This window comes from Oryctolagus cuniculus, chromosome 1 (assembly GCF_964237555.1).
Source record: "Oryctolagus cuniculus chromosome 1, mOryCun1.1, whole genome shotgun sequence".
In the NCBI taxonomy this organism is placed as follows: domain Eukaryota; kingdom Metazoa; phylum Chordata; class Mammalia; order Lagomorpha; family Leporidae; genus Oryctolagus; species Oryctolagus cuniculus.
In genome coordinates, this window is record NC_091432.1 from 328,731 (window position 1) to 353,767 (window position 25,037).

Sequence of the window (25,037 nt, forward strand, 5' to 3'; positions counted from 1 at the left end):
GGCCACTGCGCCCGGCCGTGCCGCCGCCGCGCGCCCGCCGGCACCTGGGAGCCCGGAGTCGGGCCCTCAAGGCAGCGCTTCTTCAGGCCGAGGCCCCAGGGGCCGCGGGTGGGGGTGCTGTGGAAGGGGAGGGGGTCCCAATCCCAAGCCAGACACGTGGGCGCGCTTGGGGACCACTGGCCAAGCGGGCGGCCAGGGCAGGGACACACAGCTCAGCCACAGGGCAACTTTGTATCCGGTCGGCCACTGCGGGTACTTTGTAGCACAGGCTCCTCCGGCTCCCTGGGGAGATGCACGGCGCACAGAGCCCCTGCCCGGCCGCCACGGCCGCCCTCTCGGCACCCGGCCTCCCCCCTCCGCCCCACAAATGAACGGAGCTCCGGGAGGCAGATGGCACCATCTGTATTTGTTGCACACGCGACCACTGAGAGGCCGGGCGCTGGGGGCTCTGCCCAGCCCAAGCCGGCCAGGCCTAGGCCAGGGCCTGTGAGGCTGGAGGCCCCGGCAGCGGGGGGTCCTCGGGGGCCAGGCCTGTGCGCCGGATGCTGTCCTGGTACTTGCGGTGGCCGAGGTCCAAGACCGCGCGGACTTCTTCGGCCACGTCGCGCCGGTCACTCTGCTCCAGCGCCCTCACCAGCAGCCCCGCGGCCCCCGGCTGCCCGGCCTGGCGCTCGGCCCAGGAGAACAGCATGTGGCGGGTCTGCCCGTCCAGGTCATCCCTGGGAGGGGGCAGAGGCGCTGGCACCGTGCTCCCTGGGCCCCCGGCGGCGGCACCCTCCCTCCCCAGCCTGCGCCGGCCCCACCCCGCCTCCCCTCACCGGAAGTCGTGGCGGATGCGCTGCAGCTCCCCGTAGGGCAGGCCCAGGTGCAGGGCCACCGTGGGCCAGTCGGGCCCCAGGCGCCCGGCCACGCTCAGCAGGTTGGCCTGAGTCAGGAAGCCGTTCTCAGCGTCCCCCAGGTTCAGAGGTGCCAGGGAGAGGCTGGCCCCCTGCCCCCGCCCCTTGGGCGCCCGCAGTCTCTGTGGCAGGGAGAGTGTGCGGTGAGCCCCTAACGCCACTCCACACTCCGTCACCCCGGGCCAGCCCTGCCCCTGCCCTCACCGGCAGCTTGAGGGGCAGAGTGGCCATCCAGAGGGCGTCCGCACCCTTCCTCTGCCGGGCGGCCTCCTTGGGCACCTCCGTGGGCACCGAGCCCCGGTAGAAGGACACCTGGGAGATCAGGCGGGGTTCAGAGCTCCGGCGGGTGTCCGGGCAGCCCGGGCCCTACCGCCGCCCCCGCCCCGCCCACCTGTCCTCGCACGGCCTGAGCCTCCCGGTCCAGGGCGGTGGTCACGTACACCTCCTTCACGTTCTTCAGGTGTGAGTAGAAGACGAAGCAGATCCTGCCCTCCACGCAGTCGGGGCGGTCTGGGGGCCAGGGGGCTCAGCAGGGGGCGCACCCAGGGACCCGCCCCTCCCCGGGGGCACAGAGCCTACCAGCGTCCACCTCGATGCCCCGCTCGAAGGCTGCAAAGAACTTCTCGCCCTCGAACACCTCCACAGTGTCGGAGGGCTCGGGGCCGCGGTATCGCTCCAGCAGCCGCTGCAGGGTGGCGTCCACCTGCGGGCACCGGCGCGCTGCAGCCCGAGGCCTTGCCACGCCCGCCACCTGCTGCCCGCCCCCTCCACCGCCCCACCTTGTTGCGGGGCAGGCACTGCAGCAGGACCTGCTCGGGGTCCCGGCGCCTCTGCAGTGCGATGAGGTTCACGCGGTGCAGCCGCAGCCGCTCCCAGGCCTTGCGGGCCAGGTCCCCCACGCGGGCCTTGGTGGTGTACCAGAGCCAGTACCTGGGGGGCGGGTGAGCTGGGGGCTGGGCAGACGGGGGCGGGGCTGAAGGGGCTGGGGGCGCTGACCAGGAGCAGTGACCAGGGGCTGGGGGGCTGAACAGGAGGAGTGACCAGGGGCTGGGGGGGGCTGACCAGGAGCAGTGACCTGGGGCTGGGGGGCTGACCAGGAGGAGTGACCAGGGGCTGGGCACACAGGGATGGGGCTGAGGGCGGGGGGGGGGCACTGACCAGGAGAAGTGTGTGACCTGGAAGCGTGCATACAGGTGGGTGACCTCCAGCGCCACCGCAGCCGTGATGTCATCCCACGTGGCCTCAGGAGGAGCCCGGTGCAGCAGGTGCAGGCGGGAACGGTCCAGGTCGAGGCCTGGACAGGACGGGACAGCAGGCTGAGGCCCCGCTGCAGGGCTGCCCTGCAGGCCACCGGCCCAGGGGCCACACAGCCGCCTCTCACCTGTGAGGCCAGGGGGCAAGGGCAGCTGCACGGTGACCGGCCGCAGGAAGGACGTGGGGCCGCTCTGCGAGAGGCGCAGTAGGGGGCTCACGGCGGCCCCAGGCTCCCCAAGCAGGGCTCGCAGCTCCCGGCCGGCCATGCGCAGCACCTGGGGCAGACAGGCCGCCTGAGTGTCCACCGTGCGCGGAGGCGCCCCAGCCGCCCATGGCCCTATGCTGGCCGTACCTGCATGGACACGTGACGAGGCTCCTGGGTGGCCCCTGGGGGGAAGGTGACCTTGACCCCAGGGTGGCCAGAGGAGCACAGCAGGGTCCCCTCTGGCGGCACCAGGCAGGCATCGGACACAGGGCGCAGAACCACGAGGAACCACGAGAAGTGGGGCACCTGGCAGCGGGCCCAGAGCCGCTGGGACAGGGGAGGGGTCAGAGGAGAGGCTGAGTCAGGCCGGGGGTCCAGGCAAACAGCGGGCAGGGGTGGACAGCACCAGGCCAGGCCTGGGCAGCTCTCACTTTGGGTGCCTCTTCCTCCAGGAAGGTCTCCAGGTCGCTCCAGCTGCCGTCACTCCGGGTCCTGACCACCACCTCACGGCAAAGCTGGGTCCGTGGGGGGACAACAAGCAGCCACAGGCTCACATCCTGCCAGGCAGGGGGCCGTGTGAGGGCCAGAGCCGGGCCTGGGGGCTCCACGCCCACCCCCCACCTGCCTTGGCCGTGCCTGCCGGAAGGTCAGCCCGTGGGGCCACAGCTCCAGGACACTGCTGAGCAGGGAGTCGTGAGGGCCCAGCGAGACGAGGCCCGGCTGCGGCAGCCATAGCTGGTAGTGGATGGTGACGGGGGCGGTGGTGGCCCCGGCCGGGAACAGCAGGCGGACACCATGGGCCAGGGTCACGGAGCAGCCCCACGGGGTGACGGGAAAGCTGAGGGTGGAGGAGCGTCGGTCACACACACAGGGCCCCCGTGGACGCCAGAACCCCCAGGGCACGTCCTGGCCGCTCTTCCAGCCCTGCCCGGTACCTGCCCGCGTCCGAGGTCAGGCGCAGCCGAGGCATCTCCGGATCCATGGGGGTCCCTGCGGGAGGGGCGGACAGATCCTGGGGGGTGCCACCGCCCGCGTCTCCCCTGTGGTGCCCCTCCCTGGCAACAGGCCTACCTGGGGGACTCGGGGAGGCTGCTGGGGCCTCGCCCAGGGGGTTCCCCTGCAGGCGCACGAAGGGTGCGTCCAGGAGCTCAGGGGGCACGGCCCGGAGCTGGTTGTCCCTCAGGTCCAGCTGGGCGAGCAGCGGGAGGCCGGCCAGGTCAGCGGGCACGGAGGTGAGGCGGTTGCTGTGCAGGACCAGGAGCCGCAGGCACCGGAGGCGGGCTGCAGGCAGGCGGGGCCGGCTTAGCGCCGGGAGGGGGGGCCTGCGGGGGCCACCCTCGCGGACACCGCCCCTTGGCAGACTCAGTGGGCCTCATGGAGGCCTTGAAGGCTGGGCTGAGGGCAGGCTGCGGGTGCAGGGGCCCCTACAGAAGCGGAGAGGGGCCAGAGCCCATGTGAGGCTGCAGGGTGCTGCCCCAGGAGCCCAGGGCCTCCGCTGCCACTCACCGAGGGAGGCCGGGACGCTCTGCAGCGCGTTCGAGGCCAGGTTGAGCTCAGAGAGGCGGCTTAGGCCCCCGATGGCGGCGGGCAGGGAGTCCAGCAGGTTCTCAGACAGGTCGAGGCGCTGCAGGGTGGACAGCGCCCCCAGCGTCGCGGGCAGCGCCCGGAGCCGGTTGTGCGTCACAGTGAGGAAGGTGAGGGCAGGGAGGGCTCCCAGGGCCTCGGGCAGCTCCGAGAGGCGGTTATGGGACAGGAGGAGAGCGTCCAGGCTGCGCATGTGTGGGACGCAGGCCGGCAGCGTCCGCAGGCTGTTGAAGCTCAGGTCCAGGTGGGCCAGGCGGCCCAGGCCACTCAGGCTGGCTGGCAGCGTGGTCAGGGTGCCCGGGAGGCAGGCACCCAGCATGTCCCGGCGTTGGCCTCCTGGGACGGGGAGGGGCAGACGTGACCTTCAGAGCCAGGGCCCTGGCTGCCAGCTCGGCCCTGCTGGCCCCCGCACCTGGCGCTGCATGGGGACAGGCAGACGCGGGCTCGGTGCTGCAGGCGGAGGGCGCAGGGATGGAGCCATGGCTCAGCCCCAGGCAGCGCCGCCCACGTCCTTCCCCAGGAGCGGCGTCCACACTGGATCTGCTCAGGGGGAGCCAGGCTCCACAGAGCGCAGGGGACGGCGGACCAGGGCAGCTGATGGGTGGGGGCGGGCCTGAGGCAGGGCAGCAGGGAGGGGTGGGGAGAGGGTCAGACGCCGCGGCCGGGCTCACCTTTGAGGACCAGGGAGCGGAGGCGGGGCAGGCGTGCAGGCACCCGGGCCAGGGCGGCCTCCAGCAGCCCGGGGTCTTCGTGGGTGCTCAGCCGCAGGAACTCCACCTGCAGCAGCTGCGTCGGCTGCTGGGCGCACAGGTGCAGCAGTCGCTGGCAGCCCGCGGGGTACAGGTCCAAGTTCAGCTGCTTCCCGGCCAGGAGAGGAGCCGCCCCGGGCCCGGCACCCACCGCCGCCGCTGCTGCAGCATCTCCCGTGGCAGCTGCCTCGGGCTCCAGCCCCTCCGCCACTGTGGCCATCGTCACCCCCCGGCCGTCCCTGGGGGCCAGGCATGTCCCAGCTCGCAGAGCAGGCCTGCTCAGGCAGGCCCTGGGAAGCTGCGAGGCAGGGAGAGGAGTGAGTGTGATGGGGGCTGGGTCTCTCCCCCTCCCCCTCAGCCTGGGCTCTGCAGGGTCACTGTTGGGGGCTGTGGTCCAGCGTCTGAGGGGCACCGAGCGTGGACAGCGCTGCCTGGGGTGGGGAGCCCAGTCTGCCCCAGTCCTGGGGTTAAGAGCCCACCTTCGACCCTCTCGCGCATCGGCTTGGACCGCGGTGCCTAGGACCCGCACCTACCGCGCGGCTCAGCCCCGAGAGCCCACGCTCCGCCGCCCCCGCCGCCAGGGAAGGAGCGCGGTCCCTCGCGTCGGGGGCAGCTGCACACCCCGGCCGGGTCGCGGCGCCGCGCACCCGGGTCCAGGCGCCCGCCCGGCTTCCCGCTTCCCGCTTCCCGCCCGCGCGTTTCCGGGCGGGCAGGCGGGGACTCTGGGCCCCGCCCCTCCAAACACGCCCCCCGCCCACCGCACGCGGGGCTGTTGTCACCCAGCAGAACAGGTGCCAGGTGCTCCCAGCCAGGCCTGTGCGCCCTCCCCGCGCCGCCCCTCCCCTGCTCGTCCCTGCCCGCCGCGAGGTGGACCCGCGGCTCCCGCCAGGCCTCCCTCCTAGTGCCCGCCTAGTGGCCGTTTGAAGGGGGGATCCTTCATAGGCCCAATCAGGGGGGTACTTCTGAGCCTCATGGAGTGTATTTGGGGTGGGCACTCGGTGTACCCTTGGGAGCCTACAGCCGAGAGGTTAGGGTCCTGGCTCTGTGCACCTGGGGGGCTGCAGAGATGCCTGAAGCACTCGGCCCCTGCCCCCCACGGGGGGGGGCCCACTGAGCTCCAGGCTCCTAGTTTGGCTTGGCCCAGCCCTGGCTGTTTAGGAGTTTGCGGAGTGAACCTGTCTCTGGAACATCTCAGTCTCTTTCAAATAAAATGAAAACAGAAATTTAAAAATAAAACCACCACTCTGGGAAAAAAAAAAAGAGAGAGAGAGAGAGAAAAGGAGTGAATGTGATAGGTGCTAAGGAAGGAACCTTGGACACGTTCCCCTGGAAGAGGGACCCCACCCACAGGAAGCCCCCACAGACACCACAGCCCCAGCTCTGTTCCCCGGCCCAGCTGCACCCCAGGGAGACAGCGGGTGTCCCCGCCCCCAGGAGACCTGGATGGAGCTGCAGGCTCCTGGCTTTGGCCTGGCCCTGCCCTGGCTGTTCTGAGCTGGGGACTGACCCAGTTCATGGATCTCTTTCTGCCTTTTATTTTTAAAAAAATATTTATTTATTTGAAATTCAGAGTTACACAGAGAGAGGAGAAAGAGAGAAGGAGAGGAGAGAGAGGGGGAGAGAGAGAGAGAGAGAGAGAGAGAGAGAGAGAGAGAGAGAGAGGTCTTCCATCTGCTGGTTCACTCCCCAGATGGCTGCAACGGCTGGAGCTGCGCCGATCCGAAGTCAGGAGCTTCTCCCGGGTCTCCCATGCGCGTGCAGGGGCCCAAGGACCTGGGCCATCTTCCACTGCTTTCCCAGGCCACAGCAGAGAGCTGGATTGGAAGTGGAGCAGCCGGGACTGGAACTGGCGCCCGTATGGGCCACCTATTTTTTTTTTTTCTTTTACAGGCAGAGTGGACAGTGAGAGAGAGAGAGACAGAGAGAAAGGTCTTCCTTTTGCCATCGGTTCACCCTCCAATGGCCGCCGCGGCCGGTGCACTGCGGCCCGTGCACCGCGCTGATCCGAAGGCAGGAGCCAGGTACTTCTCCTGGTCTCCCATGGGGTGCAAGGCCCAAGCACTTGGGCCATCCTCCACTGCACTCCCTGGCCACAGCAGAGAGCTGGCCTGGAAGAGGAGCAACCGGGACAGAATCCGGCGCCCCGACCAGGACTAGAACCCGGTGTGCAAGGTGGAGGATTTGCCTATTGAGCTGCGGCGCCGGCCCCACCTATTTTTGAGGTGGCAGCCTCACTGCTCTGCCACAGCGCCCGCCCCTCTGTCTGCCTTTCAAATCTATTAAATAGACGAGCAGGGCAGGCACCCTGTGGCAGCAGGAGCGCCCTCCAGGAGGCCTGGTTGGGTCCTGGCTGCTCCACCTCCCATGCAGCCCCCCCCCCGGGTGCTCCGGGCGCCCCGCACAGGGGAGACTCAGAGTTCCTGGATCCCGGCTGCAGCCCGGCCTCCCCGTGGCAGCCATGTGGGGAATGGACCAGCGGGTGGAAGACCTGGCTGTCTCCCTTCGCTCTGCTTTCCACATAAATACGTATTTAAAACGACACACAGAGACCCAGGGGGCTGGCGCGGTGCAACAACCCTGGCACCCCATGCGCACTGGTTCCTGGCTGCTCCACTTCCGATCCAGCTCTGCTGACGCCCTGGGAGAGCACCTGGGCCCCCGCACCCACGTGGGAGACCCGGATGGAACTCCAGGCCCCTGGCTTCAGCCTGGCCCAGCCCCAGCAGTTGTGGCCATTTGAGGAGTGAACCAGCAGATGAAAGACGTCTGTCTCCCTCGCTCTGTAGCTCTGCTGTGAGTGTATGGGGGTCGCTAAGGCTGGGGGTGCAGCCCAGGGACCAGGCGGGGCTGTGAGGCCACAGCAGTGACGCGGCCTCCGCGAACTGCACGGTTCAGAAAGGTGGCGATCACCAAAAACCCAGCAACGCACCCATCTCTGCGTGAAGCATCGGACAGCTGCTTCTGGGGCTGCACCGGAGTCCGCCCTCGCCAGGACTTGGCCTCCCACTTCCCGAGTGCCCAGGGTCCTCCTGCGTTAGAGGGGCGGCCTGCGGCCCAAGCTCACACACGGCTCCTGACGCCCTGCGCGGGGGCTCGGGGGGGGGGCGCCCTCACACCGGGCCTGACCCCACGCGCGGGGGCTCGGGGCGCGCTCACACACCGGGCCTGACCCCACGCGCGGGGGCTCGGGGTGCGCTCACACACCGGGTTCTGATCTCACGCTTGGGGGCTCGGGGGTGGGGCGCGCTCACACACGGCTCCTGACCCCACGCGCGGGGACTCGGGGTGCGCTCACAATCGGGCCTGACCCCACGCGCGGGGGCTCGGGGGGGGGCGCGCTCACACACCGGGCCTGACCCCACGCGCGGGGGCTCGGGGGGGGGCGCGCTCACACACGGCTCCTGACCCCACGCTTGGGGGCTCGGGGTGCGCTCACACACTGGGTCCTGACCCACGCGCGGGGACTTGCGCTCCGGTTGGAGCCCATCAGGACGCGCGCCGGGCTGGCTCCCTGTCCCCTCTCAGCTCAGGGACGCTTCCCCAGGCCGCACAAGACCCGTCTTTCTCTACTACCCCAGCAAGGGTGGGGCCCCCATGACCCGGGTCGCGGGCCCGAGCGGGTGACTGAGCCACGCGTGCCGGGACGGACGCGCGGCCAGCGCGGGCGAGAACACGGACGCCATCGGCCGGTCACGCAGACCTCGTGTCGCGCGCGGGGCCCAGGCGAGGCGGCTGGGCGCGCAGGCTCGCCGCGCCCACGTGCGGCCGCTCCAGGCCGGCAGGGGCCGCGACTTCCGGTAGCGGTGCATCATGGGACTCGTGGTTCGCGGCACGAGATGCGCACGCGCGTGGCGGCCGCGCTGCATGCTGGGCTCTGTAGGCGCCGCGTGGCATGCTGGGAGCGCGAGGCGCGGAAGGCAGACGAAGTCCCGGTCAGCCTTCTTCGCCCGCCGCCCTGCCCATATCCAGGGACCTTCGGCCCTACGGTATCCGGGAAGCCAGTCCGGGAACAATCTTTCGCTTTTGCCACGGCGACCGCCTGGGTAGGCAGCGAACGATGGCGCCTCTCCTGCCGTCATTGGCTGCGCGCCGCGGACGTCATCCGGAGGCGCCTCGCATTCCGGCGCAGAGGCTTCTGGGTAGCGGTTTACCCCCGCCCACTGCGCCGGCGCCTTCCTTTCCGCCCCGGACGCCGCCGAGGTCGCACGCGTGAGGCCCGTCCGCCGCCGCCGCCGCGTGAGTGGAGCGCCGGGCCTCGGGAGCGGGCGCGGGGTCGGCGGGGGTGCGGGGCTGGGGCCTCCCCGGGCTGCGCGCGGGGGTCGCCGCGGTAACGCCGCCGCCGCCCGCAGCATGCGCTACGTGGCCTCCTACCTGCTGGCCGCCCTCGGGGGCAACTCCTCGCCCAGCGCCAAAGACATCAAGAAGATCCTGGACAGCGTGGGCATCGAGGCGGATGACGACCGGCTGAACAAGGTGGGGGCGCGGGAGGGCTGGGCCGGTCACGCCGCCGCCGAGCGTGCGGGCCCCCGCGCCCGTGCTGAGCGCCCCGCGCGTGTCCCCGCCAGGTCATCAGCGAGCTGAACGGGAAGAACATCGAGGACGTGATCGCGCAGGGTGAGCGGGGGGCGCGGGCTGCGGGCGGGGGTCCATCCTAATCCCTGCCGGCCGGCTCGTGGCCCGCCAGGGTTCGCTTGTGGACCAGAGCAGGGCGGAGCGGCGCGGGCGCCGGCGTCGGGGTCGGCGTCGGGGCGGTCCCGGGCGGGCGCTCCTACAGCTCCGCTCCCGCGCGGTGCGGGCAGTCCCGTTGGGGGCGCTCCTACGGCCTCGCTCCCGTGCGCGGTGCGGGCAGTCCCGTTGGGGGCGCTCCTACGGCCCCGCTCCCGTGCGCGGGGCGGGCAGTCCCGTTGGGGGCGCTCCTACGGCCCCGCTCCCGCGCGCGGTGCGGGCAGTCCCGTTGGGGGCGCTCCTACGGCCCCGCTCGCGCGCGGTGCGGGCAGTCCCGTTGGGGGCGCTCCTACGGCTCTGCTGCGCGTGGCGCGCGGTGCTGAGACTTGGTAATTTAAAAGCCGAGTTTGCAGACGGGGTCTTGGGGCCGCGGGATCCCCCCCCAAGGGCTGTGCCGGCGAGGGCCCTCCAGGCATCGCTCCCCCCGCCTCCCCCAGGTATCGGCAAGCTGGCCAGTGTGCCCGCCGGCACGGCTGTGGCCGTCTCTGCCGCCCCGGGCTCCGCGGCCCCTGCTGCCGGCTCGGCGCCCGCCGCAGGTGAGTGGGCGGGGAGCCGGGGCGTGGGCTGGGGTCTCCGCGGGCGGCCGCTCACTGCCTCTGTCCCTGCAGCCGAGGAGAAGAAGGAGGAGAAGAAGGAGGAGTCCGAGGAGTCGGACGACGACATGGGATTCGGCCTGTTCGACTAGCCCCCCCCCCCCCCAATAAAGCCTTTGTACCGGAGCCTCTGAGTCTCTCTGTGCGGGGAGGGCTGCGGGGCGCCCCCTGAGGGCCGCGGACCCGAGATTTCTCTGCTGTTTTCTGCTACGCTGTGCGTGAAAGGCTGAGGGGGGCGGAGCCTCCACCGCCGGTCACTCCCCGGACGGCCGTGAGGACGAGCTGGGCCAGCCCACGGCCAGCGCCCCGAGCTGCGTCCACGTCTCCCAGGGGTGCGGGGGCCCAGGAGGCCTTTGACGCGTTAGCAGGGCGCCGTGGAGCAGCTGCCCGTGGGGGCCGTGCCTCTGACCGGCTGTGCGCAGCGGAGGAGTCGCTGCGCCCGGGCTCGGCTGGGTGGGGGCGCCCTGACTGCAGGGGCTCGGGTTCCAGCGCAGCCCCTCCGGAAAGCCCCTTAGTGGAGTAGGCTGGGGGGCCAGGGGCTGTGGGGGCAGCGGTGACCCGAGCCTCCAGGGAGCGCGGCGCCCAGCCCAGGCCAGGATTCCAGGAATCACCCGCCCTGACCCTGGCTCCCAGCCTGCTGGAGGAGGGGTCTGTCCCCAGAGTGGCCCTGGTGCTGTGGAAACCGGGTAAGAGGTGTCGGGCCCGGCTGCCGCGGAGGGCCGAGGCCGGCCTCCCGGCCTCCTGGCAACAGATCTTGGGGAGGAGGTCCAGTGCCTTGTGAGCCCCCTGGACCTTCCAGGGTGGCCCTGGGGCGCTGGCCCCTCCCTCTGAGGGTCTCCTGGCAGTCCCTGGCCACACCCTCCCACCTCCTCAGTCGGGCTGTGTCCCCCTCCAGGACCCCGCTCTCAACCCTGCACCCCTTTCCTGCTCACCCTGGGCAGTCACCGCCCAGCCCTCCCGCACCTGTGACCCGGCTTGTTTCTCAGGCCCAGAGCGCTTGGCGGCTCTGGCCCCACGCCAGGGGCACGATCCCTTAAGTACATCCCCGTCGAGTTCCCAGAGGGGCAGGTGGGCACGACCTGCCGCCGCCCCAGCCTGGACGGGCCCCTACACCGATCTTGGGCCCCGGCCAGCCCAGCCGGCCACGATCACGGAGAAAAAATGCGGAAAGGGGCGGGAGGCACAGCGCCCGGAAGCGCTCCGCCCCCGGACCCACCGCGGGCGGGGCAGGGGCGGGCGCCAGTCACCCCCAGGTGGACCAGGCGGCCGGAGGAGCCTCAGTCGGACCCCGGCACTGACCAAGGTGGGCGCGTGGGCCCGGGAGGAGTGCGCGGCTCGTGGCGGACGTGCGGGTCCTCCGACCCGAGGCCGGCTCGGCGCGGCTCTGAGTTGGGCAGCGGGGCCGCGCTCCTCGGCTTCCGGGGCGGTGTCGGGGCGGACCCGGAGGAGGAGGCTGCTCCGCGCGGCGCCCGGCTCCGCACCAGGCTCCCGAGAGTGCCCCGGCCTGCGACCCCCGCGGGGCCGGGGCTTCGTCGGGTCCCGCGGCCGGCTAAGCGGGGCTGCGGGCATCTCGGCGCTGGGGGCGGGGCCCCGGGGCGCGGCCGTTCCCCGCGCGCCCCCATTGGCCGCGCGCGCCGGCCCCGCCCCGCCCCGCACTAAAAGCGCCTCCCGCGCCACCCTCGGCAGCGTCCCCGCCTCCGCCGGCGGAGACCCGGAGCCGAGCCCCGCACGGCCGGCCGCCCGCCGCGATGTTCCCGCGGGAGAGCAAGTGGAACATCTCGTTCGCGGGCTGTGGCTTCCTGGGCGTCTACCACGTCGGCGTGGCCTCCTGCCTCCGCGAGCACGCGCCCTTCCTGGTGGCCAACGCCACGCACATCTACGGCGCCTCGGCCGGGGCGCTCACAGCCACCGCGCTCGTCACGGGCGCCTGCCTGGGTGAGCGGGGACCCGCGGGCGGGCGGGCGGCGCCCCCCGTGCGCGAGAAGCCGGCCCCGCGGCGGGCGCAGGGTGTGCGGGGTGCCGGTCCGTGGGCGGGGCCTGGTTTGTTTTGCTCGGACAGTGCGGGGCTCCACTGGGGAGGGCCCGGCCGGCAGGTGCAGCCCGAGCTGTTCCATTGGAAAGGGAAGGGAACTCGGGGGCGGGGCCGCGGTGGGGGAGGAGGAACTCGGGTCCACCCCCCTCCCGCCCCTCGGTCTCGGGGCCAGCGGTCACTGCGTCCTGGGGCTGTGCGGGTCCAGGCTGCGTGGCTGGGCCCTGGTGTGGCCCCGCTCTGCCCCGGGGACCTTGGGGGAGGGGTCAGTGGGTCTGGGCAGGGCCAGCGCTTCTTCCTGCTCTTGCTTACCGTGTGCTGGACTCCCTGGGGTGTTTCTGGACTCTGGAGCCCTGCGGTCAGCAGTACCCTAGTGGCCTGTCCACACACGCACTTCCGGCTGCCACATGGGGAGCGGTGTTTACTGCACAAGGCCACTTCAGGAGTCCCCGGGGGCCTGCCCAGCCCCCAGCCCGCCAGGACCACGAGGTCCCCGGCCTGGGTGCCATGCCAAGCAGGCGCATGTCCAGGGTTCTCCTTGACCCCTCCTGAACCTTTGCCTGGAGGGCGTGGGGTGGAAGGCTCACTGACCCCCCCAGTCCTGCCTCCTCCCACTGACACAGGCCACATGGCCAGGGCGGGGTGCCATGCCCAATGCGTGTCCCCCAGCGACCCCCAAACACTCCTGGAGCAGAGGCTGTCCCTGAGTGGGCAGAGCCCCCCGCCTGGGAGGGAGGGCCCACGCGTGTCCAGGAAGGTCCTCAGCCCTGCCCCCTGGAGAGACTGGCCTCATCCCGGGGCTGTCCTTGGGCTGCCTTCCCCACGGGGGCCCCCCACACGTCAGCCTGATGTCTGTGGGCTGTGCTGGACTTTGCGGTCTGGGCCGGCCAAGTGGGTGAAGCCCGTGCCCTGTCCCCTGTCCTGGGCTGACTGCCACCCCGGAGCTGTGACTCACGGGGACGGGCGGTTGGGAAATACCAGGCAGAGGGCAAGTCCTAGTCGCTGCTGGCCACCCGGGGGTGGTGACGGGTGTCCCGGCGGGGGCCCCTGACCCTGGCCTTGGCGTCCAGGTGAGGCAGGTGCCAACATCATCGAAGTGTCCAAGGAGGCCCGGAAGCGGTTCCTGGGGCCCCTGCACCCCTCCTTCAACCTGGTGAAGACCATCCGCGGCTGCCTGCTGAAGACCCTGCCCGACGACGGCCATGAGCGCGCGAGCGGGCGCCTGGGCATCTCGCTGACCCGCGTCTCCGACGGCCAGAACGTCATCCTGTCCCACTTCAGCTCCAAGGAGGAGCTCATCCAGGTGGGCCTGGGGCCGGCGGGGGGCGGGGGGCGGGGCCGACCGGGCCGGCTCACGGCCCTGCCCTGCCCTGCCCTGCAGGCCAACGTGTGCAGCACGTTCATCCCAGTGTACTGTGGCCTCATCCCTCCTGCCCTGCAAGGCGTGGTGAGTACCCCTGCCCGGGGCCCTGGGCACACCCCCCCACACTTCTGGTGCCACTCAATGAGCCGCACTTCCGGTGGCTGCCCCACCCCCAGCTGTCCGGGCCTCTGCCCGCTGCCCAGGCCGGCAGGCGGCCAGAGCCCACTGGGTAAGAGGCCCGAATGCAGTAGCGGCAGGGCGGGTGCGGGCGCGGGCGCGGGCCACCCGCACCTGTGACCGTGCGTGTGTCGCCGCCGAAGCGCTACGTGGACGGCGGCATCTCGGACAACCTGCCGCTGTCCGAGCTCAGGAACACCATCACCGTGTCGCCGTTCTCGGGCGAGAGCGACATCTGCCCCCAGGACGGCTCCACCAACATCCACGAGCTCAGGGTCACCAACACCAGCATCCAGTTCAACCTGCGCAACCTCTACCGCCTGTCCAAGGCGCTCTTCCCGCCCGAGCCCCTGGTGAGCCGCGCCCACGGGCCGGCCCGGAGCTGGTGGGCGGACGAGGGGCGGGGACGGAGCTCGTGTGCTCACGTTGTCCCGCCGCAGGTGCTGCGGGAGATGTGCAAACAGGGCTACAGGGACGGCCTGCGCTTCCTGCGGCGGAACGGTGCGTGCGCGCGGCCCCGGGTGCGGGGTCGGGGGCCTGTACCGGGCTGGTGCTGCCCCCTGCCGGCCAGCAGCGGCGGTGGCCCTGCTGGTCAGCCCTGCCATCCCGCTCCCACCCCCTCCCCCACCGCAGGCCTCTTGAACCAGCCCAACCCCTTGCTGGCGCTGCCCGCCGCCCAGCCCCGCGACCCCGAGCCGGCCGAGGAGACGCCCGGAGGAGAGGCCCCCTTGCCGCCGCGGGGGGAGGAGGATCACATCCTGGAGCACCTGCCTGCACGGCTCAATGAGGGTGCGCATGCGCGTGCGCGCAGGCAGGGGCACGGGCATGGAGGGGCCCAGTTGGGCTGCAGGGAACTGAGGCCCGAGGCGCGCGCACGCTGGGCGGGGCTCTGCCGTTCCGACCCTCGCCCACCTCCTACCCCCCACCTCAGCCCTGCTGGAGGCCTGCGTGGAGCCCAAGGACCTGATGGCCACGCTGTCCAACATGCTGCCCGTGCGCCTGGCCACCGCCATGATGGTACCCTACACGCTGCCGCTGGAGAGCGCCGTCTCCTTCACCATCCGGTGGGTGGCCGGACGCAGGGTGGCGCGAGGGGGTGCCGGGCACCGCGCTCTGGGAGGGCGGGCGGGGGGGCGGCCGCAGGGGCACAGACGCAGCCCCTCGCCCCTCCGCAGCCTGCTGGAGTGGCTGCCCGACGTCCCCGAGGACATCCGGTGGATGAAGGAGCAGACGGGCAGCATCTGCCAGTACCTGATGATGCGCGCCAAGAGGAAGCTGGGCAGCCACCTGCCCGCCAGGTGAGCCGCCGTGAGCGCCCGTGGGCCCCGCCGCTGCCTCGCAGCCCCACTGAAGCCCCCCCCGCCCCCCCCGCAGGCTGGCGGAGCAGGCGGAGCTGCGCCGCGCACAGTCCCTGCCCTCCGTGCCGCTGTCCTGCAGCCAGGCGCTGCCCCGCTGGATGCGCAGCAACCTCTCGCTGGGGGACGCGCTGGCCAAGTGGGAGGAGTGCCAGCGCCAGCTGCTGCTCGGGCTCTTCTGCACCAACGTGGCCTTCCCGCCCGACGCCCTGCGCCTGCGCGAGCCCACGGGGCCTGCCCCCCAGCCCGCGGACCCGGAGCCCTCTCTGAGCGCCCCCGGCCTGCCCCTGCCCCCTTGCTGAGCCGGCGATCCCGGGGCTGCCTCCTCCAGAGCGCGATGCCGAGTTGTGCTGTGAGGCCCCCACAGCCCCTTGCTGGCCACACCCAGTGGGGCGGGGGCGGAGCACCCTCCCTGGCGCCTGGGCCCCTCCCACCTGAGAACCGTGCACCTGCGCCTCCTTCCTGGCTTGTCCCGGTTCACAGAACTGTGTGAAGAATTATTTATTTTCGCCAAGGCAGACGTAATAAATGGCACAGCTTGGCTTCGGCCACTTTGCTTCCACGTGTCCCGAGGTGCACAGAGCCTGCTGCCCACCCTGTGGACACTAGGAGCGCCTCAGGCCTCTGACTAGGACCCACACCTGTGTGGTCCACGCCAGGGCAGTTTCCCGAGAGCCACTGGGAACGTCCGCTCAGGATCCCTGCTTGCTAAATAAAACCAGAATGTTTACAGAAGGCGGCGATGGCACTCCCGGCTCAGGGTGACGCGGCGGGGGCGTGGGGCCGCTCCGGGTCTGGTTGCACCTTGGGCATTGCCACACAGCTGGTCCTCTCTGGCGCCCCAGGCCCTGCCCTCCCTCACTCCGCCTCCTGCCAGCGCCAGGGGAGACCACAGGGATCTGCAGTCTGGAAGCAGGGCAGGTCCTGGGTGCCAGGAGCTCAGCTCTGTTGGCCCAGGGCTGGCGACCCTAGGGGACAAGGCCAGCACCCCTTGGCCCCAGGGGAACGGAGAAGGGCTGTGGGCTGGGGTACCTCTCCAGTGCGCTTAGTCTTACTGGGTCCACCCCTGCTTGCCCCTCCCAGAAGGTGGGGGTTGGCTGTGGTGGCACCCCCCAGCCAACAATAACGGTTGGTCCTAGACCTGGGGCCACAAGACTGGGCGAGCCGGCCAGGCAGGTACCAGGTGCCCTGTGCCAGGGGCCGCCCCCCTGTCCCTGTCAAGGTCGTTCTGGGGCCCAGCCTGCTGCGGTTGGACTGTCCAGGGAGACACCCAGGAGCCCCAGGTGCTGCTGGTGAGGGGAGAGGAGCCCTCCAGGTAGGAGCAGGTGGGGGTGCCCCAAAAGGCGGAGGGGTCCTCCCTCCACCCCGCCCCCGCCTGCACTTGGTGCTGCCAGTGTCCCGGCTTGGCGCTTACCATCGGAGAGCCGAGATCGCGAGGCGCCAAAGAGCGCTGGCGCGGAAAGCAGTCGCTCTGTTTCCTGCCTGCCGGCTTCCTGCACACCCGCGCGGGGACCCGGCATCAGATCCTTGGGGACGGGGGTCCTTCTCGCCACACTCCCGTGTCTGCACCCCGGCCCAGCAGAGCCGTGACCCTGCTACAGGGGGTCGCCAGGTCTCCCTCCGGGGCATATCGCTGCTCCGCTGGCCACTCGCGCCCTCCGGGGGTCGGGCCGTCCAGGGCAGCGCCGAGAGGCGGGGACACCGCGCGGCGGCTCCGCCCGGGACCGGGCCTTGCTGGGGTCTCGGTGTCTGCGGGGCAGTAGGGGCGGCTCGGGCCCTGCGCCCCGCGGTAGGCAGCCGGGGTCTGAGCAGGGGCGGGGCGCGCCGCGTTTCCGGGAGGAGCTGCTCTGGCGCGCAGCAGGTGCGGCGGCGCCGTCCCAGGTAAGCGCTCGCAGGTCCAGCCGCCGGGGGCCCTCCGCCGCGCTCGCCTGGTCCCCGCCCGCCCGCCGCCTCGTCGGGGGCTGCAGTCGTGCCCGGGGGGCACCGGGGCGGGGGGGTGCGGGGAGCGGAGGCGGCTCGTAGCCCCACCCCGCCAGCTTTTCCTCCAGGCTCCCGGGCCGGCCGCCGCGCAGCTTCCGGCTGGGACAGACCTCAGTCCCGTGGAGTGGCAGTCGCCGGCGGGGTGGCAGCCTTGCCAGGCGGAGGCAGCGGTTCGGGTTTGGCCGCGATGCCTCGATCCCTGCTGACCCGCCCCCGCCCACCGCTTCCTGAGACTTGCCTCTTTGGAGTTCGCCCCCTTCTCCCGACATATGGGTGGGGGGAGGGTCCCAGGTGGGGGGACCGCTGGTGCAGGCTGGGGGCCAGGCAGGTGGCTCTGATTAGGGGGTGGGGCCCCAGGACATGAAAGGGGCCACTCCGGGGGGAAGGGATGGGAAACCCAGAATTTATAGGCCTTCTTAGAAAAGCCATGGGAGGCTCTGGTGCGCCCTGGGACCTTGCACCCGTGCTTGGTGGGGCCTGGCCCCAGGAGGGAGGACCTGGCCCTGTCTGCCAGCTGTCAGGGGCCATGCAGAGGCCTAGGGCTTGGCCAGGAATGGCTGGGTCTTCGCAGGGGTCAAACCTGACGGGTACCCCTGGCTCCAGGCTCTGGTGGGCTTCTCTGCTAATCCCTCTTCTACACCCAAGAGGCCCCTGAGATTGCCACCCCCAGCCCGCACTGGCTCCCTCTGGTCTCTATTGGCCAGTGCCACCCTGGGCAGCCCCCACAGGCCCTAGCCTGCCTCACCCACCCCAGTGACACCACGGGGAGGCACTCCGCTGCCACCTGCCTTGTCACCTGCTGCTGGTCCCCAGCTCACCTCCCCTCCCCCTCCTGGCTTCACAGCACAGCAGAGCCCCTGCTCCCATGGCCAGCCCCGGGCAGCCTGGGGCTGGGGAGGCTCAAGAGGAGGGGGAGGAGGAGGGGCCCCCGGCGGGGCGGCGGGCGTCCGTGCTGCAGCAGGCCCGGGAACTCTTTCTGCTCTGCGACAAGGAGGCCAAGGGCTTCATCACCCGGCTCGACCTGCAGGTGAGCCCAGCCCCAGCCCCAGCCCGGGAGGCCGGCCCGCGTCCGGGGCTGGCGCACTCATCCCCGCTGTCCCTGCCCGGGCAGGGCCTACAGAGCGACCTGCCCCTCACGCCGGAGCAGCTGGAAGCCGTGTTTGAGAGTCTCGACCAGGCCCACGCCGGCTTCCTCACCGCCCGCGAGTTCTGCCTGGGCCTGGGTGAGCCCCAGGCCCTGCCTGCCCTCCTGAGACTGCCCGGCTCACAGGGTCCCTGCCGGGCGCACAGGCGGCTGGAGAGCTGGCCTTCCTGCCCCCCAGCCCCTCCCTGGCAGCCCCAGGTGGAGCCGGGGCCAATAGGACCAGAAGGAGGAAGAAAAACAGGAAACTCGGCCCTGAGAGTGGGCAGGACGTGTGCGGGAGGGGAGCGGAGCAGGCCAGCGGGGTGACGACCCTGGTCCTGCTGTCCCCCCTCGCGCCCACAGGGAAGTTCGTGGGGGTGGAGCCTGCCCAGGGCACGGCCCCCTCCCGAGCTCCAGAGGAAACCTTTGAGTCGGGCTGGTCAGATGCGCGGGGCGCCAGGGGCTCTCTGGAGGACGGAGAGGAGGAGGAGGAGGAGCAGGAGGGCCAGGAGCAAATCTCAGCCCTGCTGGAGCAGCTGGGGGTGGCCCCCGCCCTGGGGGGGTGAGTGCTGCGGGCCCCCGTCCCCTCTTCTGTCTCCTGGGGCACTCGCACCCGCCCACCCCCTTCTGCTGTCCCTCGGGGCACCGGCCCCGACCACTGCTCCCACACTGGGTCCCTGGCTGTCGGGCCCAGCCTCTCCCACAGCTGGGAGGCACCGAGATTTCTCCACCACCACCCCCCGCAGAATTTGCATTCCAGGAGGCGGCTGCAGGGAGGAGGGGCGGCGGGGCACAGCCCCGGGAACACTGGACGCCCTGCAGCCACACCACAGGCGTGGCCCCAGAGCACCCGCGGGAGGGGAGCCCCGCGCACGGCACACGCGCCTTCGCCGTCCTGGGCGCAGGGGAGGGTGGGGCTGGCCAGTGGGGAGCCCCGCGCGCGCCTTCGCCGTCCTGGGCGCAGGGGAGGGTGGGGCTGGCCAGTGGCACTCGGCGCTCCAGCTCCTGTCCCCACCCGCTCCCTCTAGGCAGCGCGCTGTGCGCGGGCTCTGGGCCAGGCTGCAGCGCGAGCGGCCGGAGCTGCTGGGCTCTTTCGAGGACGTGCTGATGAGTGCGACTGCCTGCCTGGAGGAGGCGGCCCGGGAGCGCGACGGCCTGGAGCAGGCGCTGCGGCGGTGAGGGCTGGGAGCCGGGCGGAGGGGCTCCCGGGAGCAGCCGGGCGCGGGGGCCGCAGCGCCCGCAGGTTCTCATCTGCTGTCCGGCCCGACCCCGAAGGCGGGAAAGAGAGCACGAGAGGGAGGTGCGCTGTCTGTACGAGGAGCTGGAGCAGCAGCTTCGCCAGCAGCGCCAGCGCCTTCGCACGCAGGTGGGCGCGCGCCCCGTCCCCCCCCCCCCCCGGGTCCCCGACACACCTGCTGGGCTTCCCGCGTCGCCCCGCCCCGCCCCGCCCACCGCGCACCACGTGGCCAGCGGAGGCTCAGGTGCCCGCGCGTTCCAGAACCCGCCGCGGGAGGAGTGGAGGGGCCGCCTGGAGGTGGAGCTGCAGAGCTGCGAGCAGGAGCTGGAGCGCGCGGGGCTGCGGCAGCGGGAGGTGAGCGCGCAGCCCTCGCCCCTCCCCAGCGCTCCTGGCCCTGCCGAGGTCCCGGGCCCCGGAACGGGCGGGCGCGGCTCCCCGGGAAGCGGCGGGCCTTCCTCGCCAGCCTCCGCCCCCGACACCCGCAGCTGGAGCAGCAGTTGCAGGCCCGCGTCGCGGAGCAGCTGGAGGCGCAGGCCCAGAACGCCCAGCTGTGGCGCGCCCACGAGGCGCTGCGGGCGCAGCTCGAGGGGGCGCAGGAGCAGCTTCGCAGGCTGGAGGGCGACGCGCGGGGTCGCCAGGAGCAAACGCAGAGGTGCGGCGGGCGGGGCAGGCGCGGCCCCGGCCCGGGCCACTTCCACCCCCCAGGGCCTGCGGGGCAGGGGAGGGGTCTCCCCAGCGGTCCGCCGCATCCAGGCCGCCCCTCCCCGCCCGCAGAGACGTGGTCGCGGTGTCCAGGAACATGCAGAAGGAGAAACGCAGCCTGCTGCGGCAGCTGGAGCTGCTCAGGTGCGGGCGGGCGCCACGCAGCCCCGGCCCCTCCGGGAGGGCAGGGACCCCTCCGACCTCGCCTTCTGCCTTCCCCAGGGAGCTGAACACGCGGCTCCGCGACGCGAGGGACGCCTGTGAGGCCCGGCTGCTGGGCCCCGGCCGCAGGAAGGCCCCGGCCACCGCCTGCCCGCCCGGGCCCACGCTGGGCGGCTGGACTCGTCCCCCCAGACGTGGCTCCGGCCACCTTCCCAGTGCACGCTGACCGGCCCGAGCCACGCACAGGGCGTTAGCGGGACAGGGCGCGCCTTGAAGCCCTGCGGGCGCAGGGGCCGAGTAGGGGTTGGGGGGCAGTGGGGCGTCTTCCTCCTGTCCGCATCGGTGTCCAGCGGGGAAAAATCATAAAAACTGCCAAATAAAGTCCAGGGACTGCACTGCCTCGTCCTCGGCGTCGTGCAAGTGCGCGGTACCTGTGCGGGGCACGTGGCCCTGGTGCGGGGCGGGGGGCTTCCGGCCGTGGGTCGTCACCCGAGCCCTCACCGTCCCTTCCGTGGGACCTGGCGGCCAGTGGAGGTTCCCACGCTCACCAGCCAACCCCGAGTGCGTTTCCCGGCACGCAGCCCTGCCAACCGAACTGACAGACTGACAGACCCCCGGGGGTGGGGGCCCAGACGCACCGGCGCGAAGCCCCCTCACCCTCCCCCGCCCCGGGCCGGCCTCGGTTCTGCCGACGCGGGGAGGCCGCCGGATCTCGCCGCTGTCGGGGACCTCCGCGCGGTGGTCTCTGCCTCCTTTCCAGCCCCTCCGCAGCCCCGCTTCCCTCCGCCGAGGCCCGCACTTCGCGAAGCCGGCTCAGACCTGCCTGGCGCTGTCTGCGGGCCGCGGGCGTGGCCCCGTCCAGGGGGCGGGGCCCGGCGCCGCGGGCGTGGCCGCAGCTCGTGTCGGGGGCGGGGCGTCTCGCCAGCGGCCCCTGCCGCGCATTCTCCGCTGGAACCGCCGCCCCCGCAGCGCCGCAGCCCGGGCCGACTCCGACGCGTGGCCGGTGAGTGCGCGGCCGAGCCGGGCCGAACGAGCGAAGCCGATGGCCCGCAGCCCCTGCGCGCCTGGTCGCGGGGCCCGGCGTTTGCGCGCGGGAGGCTACGCCCGCCGGACGCGGCCGCAGGCCCTTCCGGGGGAGCCCGGCGCCAGGCGGTCGGGGTGGGGGAGGCGCCTCCCGAACCCTGGGACTGGCGGGCGTCCCCGCCGTGCGCGGAGCCCTGAAACTCCCAGCCCGAGCGCCCCACGCAGTGTCTCCGACCCCGGCCCCTTCCCTCCGCCCGCAGGCCCACCCCTGCCCTGTGCATATGGGCGGGCCCCGGCCCCAGCGGTGACCTCACCGCAGACTGCGCCCGAACCCGCCAGCTGCGGAGCCCCGGAGCCCCCGCACTGGGGCGCGGGAGAGGCCCGGGACGGCTCTGCGCGCGGCCGCTGTATCTATTTCTGGCCACCCAGGCTCCCACGCTCCTGTCCCCGGGGGCTCACGGCCACCAGCCGTCCCTGGAGGGGCCGCCCTGCCTGGCCGGGTGGCGGGGATCCGGTCCAACCCCAGTAGCCTCACAAAGCCTGGGGCCTCTGAGTCAGCCCCAGGGGCACAGCTGTGCGTGGCCCCGGGAGTTGATGCGGGGAGTCTGAGTTCCCCAGCGGCGTGGGTGGAACTTGGGGGGTTGTGCCCCGCTAGCTGCTCTTTCGTGGGCGGAGGGCATGGGTGGGGCGAAGCCCCTCCCAGGATCGGACTGTCCGAATGCCTTTTCTGCCCCACCCTTGTCCAGACAAAAATACCGGGCCTGGCCACTGCTGGCCAGTTTTCCCGGGGGCCCTGGCCACGGCCTTGGTGGCTAGGAGGCTGGGGCAGGGTTCTGCCTGTCCGCAGGAGCCAGGCCAGTAACCTGTTACCTGCCCTGCAGCCCAGCTTCTTGGGAACTTCCGCCCACCTGTCCCAGAGACGTTGTTCCCGCCGCAGGTGAGTGCTGGGCGGGGCAGGAGGTGAAAGTGCAGCTGGGCTGCCCGTCTGCAAACCTGGCCCCGGGCGCCAGCCCCAGTCTGCGCCCGCAGGCCTCTCCCGGTGCCCCCCCAGCCCCAGTCTGCGCCCGCAGGCCTCTCCCAGTGCCCCCCAGCCCCAGTCTGCGCCCGCAGGCCTCTCCCAGTGCCCCCCAGCCCCAGTCTGCGCCCCCCAAGCCCCAGTCTGCGCCCGCAGGCCTCTCCCGGTGCCCCCCCAGCCCCAGTCTGCGCCCGCAGGCCTCTCCCAGTGCCCCCCCAGCCCCAGTCTGCGCCCGCAGGCCTCTCCCAGTGCCCCCCAGCCCCAGTCTGCACCCGCAGGCCTCTCCCAGTGCCCCCCAGCCCCAGTCTGCGCCCGCAGGCCTCTCCCAGTGCCCCCCAGCCCCAGTCTGCACCCGCAGGCCTCTCCCAGTGCCCCCCAGCCCCAGTCTGCGCCCGCAGGCCTCTCCCAGTGCCCCCCCACGGGGGGGGAACACCTGCCCTTCTGCTGACCCTCCAGCTCCTGCGCCTCGGTGAGGGTGGGCAGAGCCCTGTCCCCCGCCCCTGGGGTGCCTCTGCGGGCCCCTGTCCTGGGCCTGCAGCCCGCGGTGGGGCCGCGGGCAGGAGTGAGTCAGCAGGAGCCCTTGCCGGGTCCTGGGCTCCTGAGCCCTTCTCCCTGGGAAGTGACTCATGTCCTGTCTGCCCCCTGCGCCCGGGCATCTCCGGGTCCCCCGGCCAGGCGTGTGCCCGGGCCTCCGACCTCCCCCGCCAGCCCCAGGATGGGCGAGTTCAGCGAGAAGAAGGCCACGTGTGGCACCGTCTGCCTCAAGTACCTGCTCTTCACCTACAACTGCTGCTTCTGGGTGAGCAGGGGGGGCTGCCCGCGCCACCCGCCCCCCGCGCCCGGCCCCGGCCCGGCCTGACCCGGCACGCTGTCCGCAGCTGGCCGGCCTGGCCGTCATGGCCGTGGGGGTCTGGACGCTGGCCCTCAAGAGTGACTACATCAGCCTGCTGGCCTCCAGCACGTACCTGGCCACAGCCTACATCCTGGTGGTGGCCGGCGTCGTGGTCATGGTTACTGGCGTGCTTGGCTGCTGCGCCACCTTCAAGGAGCGGAGGAACCTGCTGCGCCTGGTCAGCGGTGGGGCCCCTGGGGGTGGGGTGGGGGGCTGCGCCCGTGGGGTCCGCCCAGAACGGGGGTGTCTGTCCCCTAGTACTTCCTCTTGCTGCTGCTCATCTTCCTGCTGGAGATCATCGCGGGCATCCTGGCCTACGTCTACTACCAGCAGGTGAGGGCTGGGGGGGGCAAGGCAGCGCCGCGGCTCACAGCGGGCCTGGGGGGGCGGGGGGCAGGCGTCCGGCCCCGCCCCCGCCCCCCCGCCTGACCTGGAAGAGCTGCCCCCCCCAGCTGAACGCAGAGCTGAAGGAGAACCTCAAGGGCACCATGACCAGGCAGTACCGGCAGCCAGGCCACGAGGGAGTGACCAGCGCGGTGGACAAGCTGCAGCAGGAGGTGGGTGGGGCCCAGGGGGGGCCTGGTGGCCGGGGCGGGCGTGGCGGCTCAGCCGACCCTGCTCTCGGCCCTGCAGTTCCACTGCTGCGGCAGCAACAGCTCGCGGGACTGGCGGGAGAGCGAGTGGATCCGCTCGAGCGAGGCCGGGGACCGCGTGGTCCCTGACAGCTGCTGCAAGACCGTGGTGCCCAACTGCGGGCAGCGGGACCACGCCTCCAACATCTACAAGGTGGAGGTAGGCGGGCCCGGATTGCCGAGCGGGACCACGCCCCGTCTGCCAGGTGGAGGTGGGCGGGGCTCCGGCCCCGGCCCCGCCCCTAGCACCTGTCCCCACCCCCAGGGCGGCTGCATCACCAAGCTGGAGACCTTCATCCAGGAGCACCTGCGGGTCATCGGCGCGGTGGGCGTGGGCATCGCGTGTGTGCAGGTGCGGGCCTGCCGGGCCGTGGTGGGGGACGCGGCCGCGGCCCTGGCGCCCGCTCACAGCCCGGCTCCGCAGGTCTTCGGCATGTTCTTCACTTGCTGCCTGTACCGGAGCCTGAAGCTGGAGCACTACTGAGGGGGCCTGGCCTCCCCGCCTCGCTGCTGAGTGGACACTACTGACGCCGGAGGAAGCCACGCCCCCGTCACACCCATACCCGGACCCCCACCGCGCCGGCCACGCCCCGTCACTGCTCGGCTGTCTGGGGGCTTGGGCTCCCTGCCACCCACTACTGACCCACAGGAAGCCACGCCCCGGACCCCCACCACACCCCAGTGCCTTTCGCTGCTCAGCTTTCTGCTTGGGGGGCCTGGGCTCCGGCACCCCACTGCGGAGTGGAGACTACTGACCCTGAGGAAGCCACGCCTCTGCCCCCACCCGTGCCAGCCTCTCACACCCAGAGGCGGCCAAGTGCCTTTCACTGTACAGCTTTCTGCGGGGGGGGGGGGGGGGCGGCTCCAGCAGCGCCCCCTCCCACAGTCTTGGGGGACCCTTGGACGCCTGTGTTGGGTCTGGAGTGCGCCTGCCCAGCCCAAGCCCCCTCCTCTGCCCCCTCCCCCAGGAGGTCCCTGTGTGGGGCCGGGGGCCTGCTGCACCCCAGTCTGTCACGTGACGGGCTTAATAAAGTGCGTGGAGTGGACAGTGAAGCTCCTGCCTCAGGCACGCGCAGGCTAGCAGGGGTGGACCCGGCTCGCAGGCTGGGCGGGGGCACCGCTGGGGGCCGGTGTGAGGGGCTCCGCCTGAGCGTAGGGGTGCTGGCGTCTCCAGCTGGCCCTGGGCCCACTGTGGTCACTGTGGCACAGGCAGTGAGCAGACGAGGGGCCTGCAGGTCCTGCCAGGAGCCGGGGACAGCTCTGCGATGCGGCCAACACCCTGGGGACAGCAGTGGCTCGGCCACCATGGCCCTGCTCTGCCCTGGTCCCCGTCCCCAGCTG

General features: G+C 72.0%; 5 protein-coding genes across 14 annotated transcripts; 4 read left to right on the top strand and 1 right to left on the bottom strand.

Moving 5' to 3' along the window:
- Window positions 1-385: 385 nt before the first annotated feature.
- PIDD1 (p53-induced death domain protein 1) lies at window positions 386-7,976 on the bottom strand. 7 transcript variants are annotated; one of them, XM_070056258.1, is made up of 16 exons: window positions 5,168-5,398; window positions 4,611-4,986; window positions 3,862-4,275; window positions 3,427-3,636; window positions 3,291-3,345; window positions 2,992-3,193; window positions 2,787-2,912; window positions 2,503-2,682; window positions 2,278-2,425; window positions 2,055-2,190; window positions 1,676-1,826; window positions 1,476-1,599; window positions 1,288-1,406; window positions 1,101-1,208; window positions 819-1,018; window positions 386-719 (listed from the first exon to the last, which is right to left on the bottom strand). In XM_070056258.1, the coding sequence occupies exons 2-16, from the start codon at window positions 4,906-4,908 to the stop codon at window positions 473-475; spliced, it is 2,718 nt and encodes a 905-aa protein (XP_069912359.1). In that variant the 5' UTR covers window positions 4,909-4,986; window positions 5,168-5,398; the 3' UTR covers window positions 386-472. The 7 variants fall into 7 exon arrangements, with proteins under 7 accessions (XP_069912359.1, XP_069912311.1, XP_069912333.1 ...); XM_070056210.1 differs by lacking the exon at window positions 5,168-5,398 and adding an exon at window positions 7,618-7,976 and having other exon boundaries at window positions 1,676-2,190; XM_070056232.1 differs by having other exon boundaries at window positions 819-925; window positions 1,676-2,190; window positions 5,168-5,402.
- A 722-nt stretch (window positions 7,977-8,698) lies between these two features.
- RPLP2 (ribosomal protein lateral stalk subunit P2) lies at window positions 8,699-10,132 on the top strand. Its single transcript, XM_070057027.1, has 5 exons — window positions 8,699-8,924; window positions 9,038-9,161; window positions 9,254-9,302; window positions 9,851-9,949; window positions 10,022-10,132. The coding sequence occupies exons 2-5, from the start codon at window positions 9,039-9,041 to the stop codon at window positions 10,096-10,098; spliced, it is 348 nt and encodes a 115-aa protein (XP_069913128.1). The 5' UTR covers window positions 8,699-8,924; window position 9,038; the 3' UTR covers window positions 10,099-10,132.
- A 1,051-nt stretch (window positions 10,133-11,183) lies between these two features.
- PNPLA2 (patatin like phospholipase domain containing 2) lies at window positions 11,184-15,665 on the top strand. Its single transcript, XM_051829799.2, has 10 exons — window positions 11,184-11,309; window positions 11,693-11,941; window positions 13,106-13,338; window positions 13,417-13,482; window positions 13,719-13,928; window positions 14,016-14,076; window positions 14,209-14,364; window positions 14,507-14,639; window positions 14,751-14,873; window positions 14,950-15,665. The coding sequence occupies exons 2-10, from the start codon at window positions 11,755-11,757 to the stop codon at window positions 15,230-15,232; spliced, it is 1,452 nt and encodes a 483-aa protein (XP_051685759.1). The 5' UTR covers window positions 11,184-11,309; window positions 11,693-11,754; the 3' UTR covers window positions 15,233-15,665.
- Window positions 15,666-15,818: 153 nt separating this feature from the next.
- On the top strand, window positions 15,819-20,529 carry CRACR2B (calcium release activated channel regulator 2B). Of its 3 annotated transcripts, none has more exons than XM_070056456.1 (10): window positions 15,819-16,245; window positions 17,755-17,937; window positions 18,022-18,133; window positions 18,397-18,595; window positions 19,062-19,208; window positions 19,309-19,399; window positions 19,532-19,624; window positions 19,756-19,922; window positions 20,045-20,116; window positions 20,195-20,529. In XM_070056456.1, the coding sequence occupies exons 2-10, from the start codon at window positions 17,776-17,778 to the stop codon at window positions 20,358-20,360; spliced, it is 1,209 nt and encodes a 402-aa protein (XP_069912557.1). In that variant the 5' UTR covers window positions 15,819-16,245; window positions 17,755-17,775; the 3' UTR covers window positions 20,361-20,529. The 3 variants fall into 3 exon arrangements, with proteins under 3 accessions (XP_069912557.1, XP_069912525.1, XP_069912584.1); XM_070056424.1 differs by lacking the exon at window positions 15,819-16,245 and adding an exon at window positions 16,692-16,811; XM_070056483.1 differs by lacking the exons at window positions 15,819-16,245; window positions 19,756-19,922 and adding an exon at window positions 16,692-16,811.
- A 454-nt stretch (window positions 20,530-20,983) lies between these two features.
- CD151 (CD151 molecule (Raph blood group)) lies at window positions 20,984-24,742 on the top strand. 2 transcript variants are annotated; one of them, XM_051829808.2, is made up of 9 exons: window positions 20,984-21,137; window positions 22,039-22,094; window positions 22,848-22,971; window positions 23,051-23,242; window positions 23,323-23,397; window positions 23,517-23,621; window positions 23,698-23,856; window positions 23,962-24,048; window positions 24,121-24,742. In XM_051829808.2, the coding sequence occupies exons 3-9, from the start codon at window positions 22,888-22,890 to the stop codon at window positions 24,178-24,180; spliced, it is 762 nt and encodes a 253-aa protein (XP_051685768.1). In that variant the 5' UTR covers window positions 20,984-21,137; window positions 22,039-22,094; window positions 22,848-22,887; the 3' UTR covers window positions 24,181-24,742. The 2 variants fall into 2 exon arrangements, with proteins under 2 accessions (XP_051685768.1, XP_051685769.1); XM_051829809.2 differs by having other exon boundaries at window positions 22,881-22,971.
- Window positions 24,743-25,037: the final 295 nt, after the last annotated feature.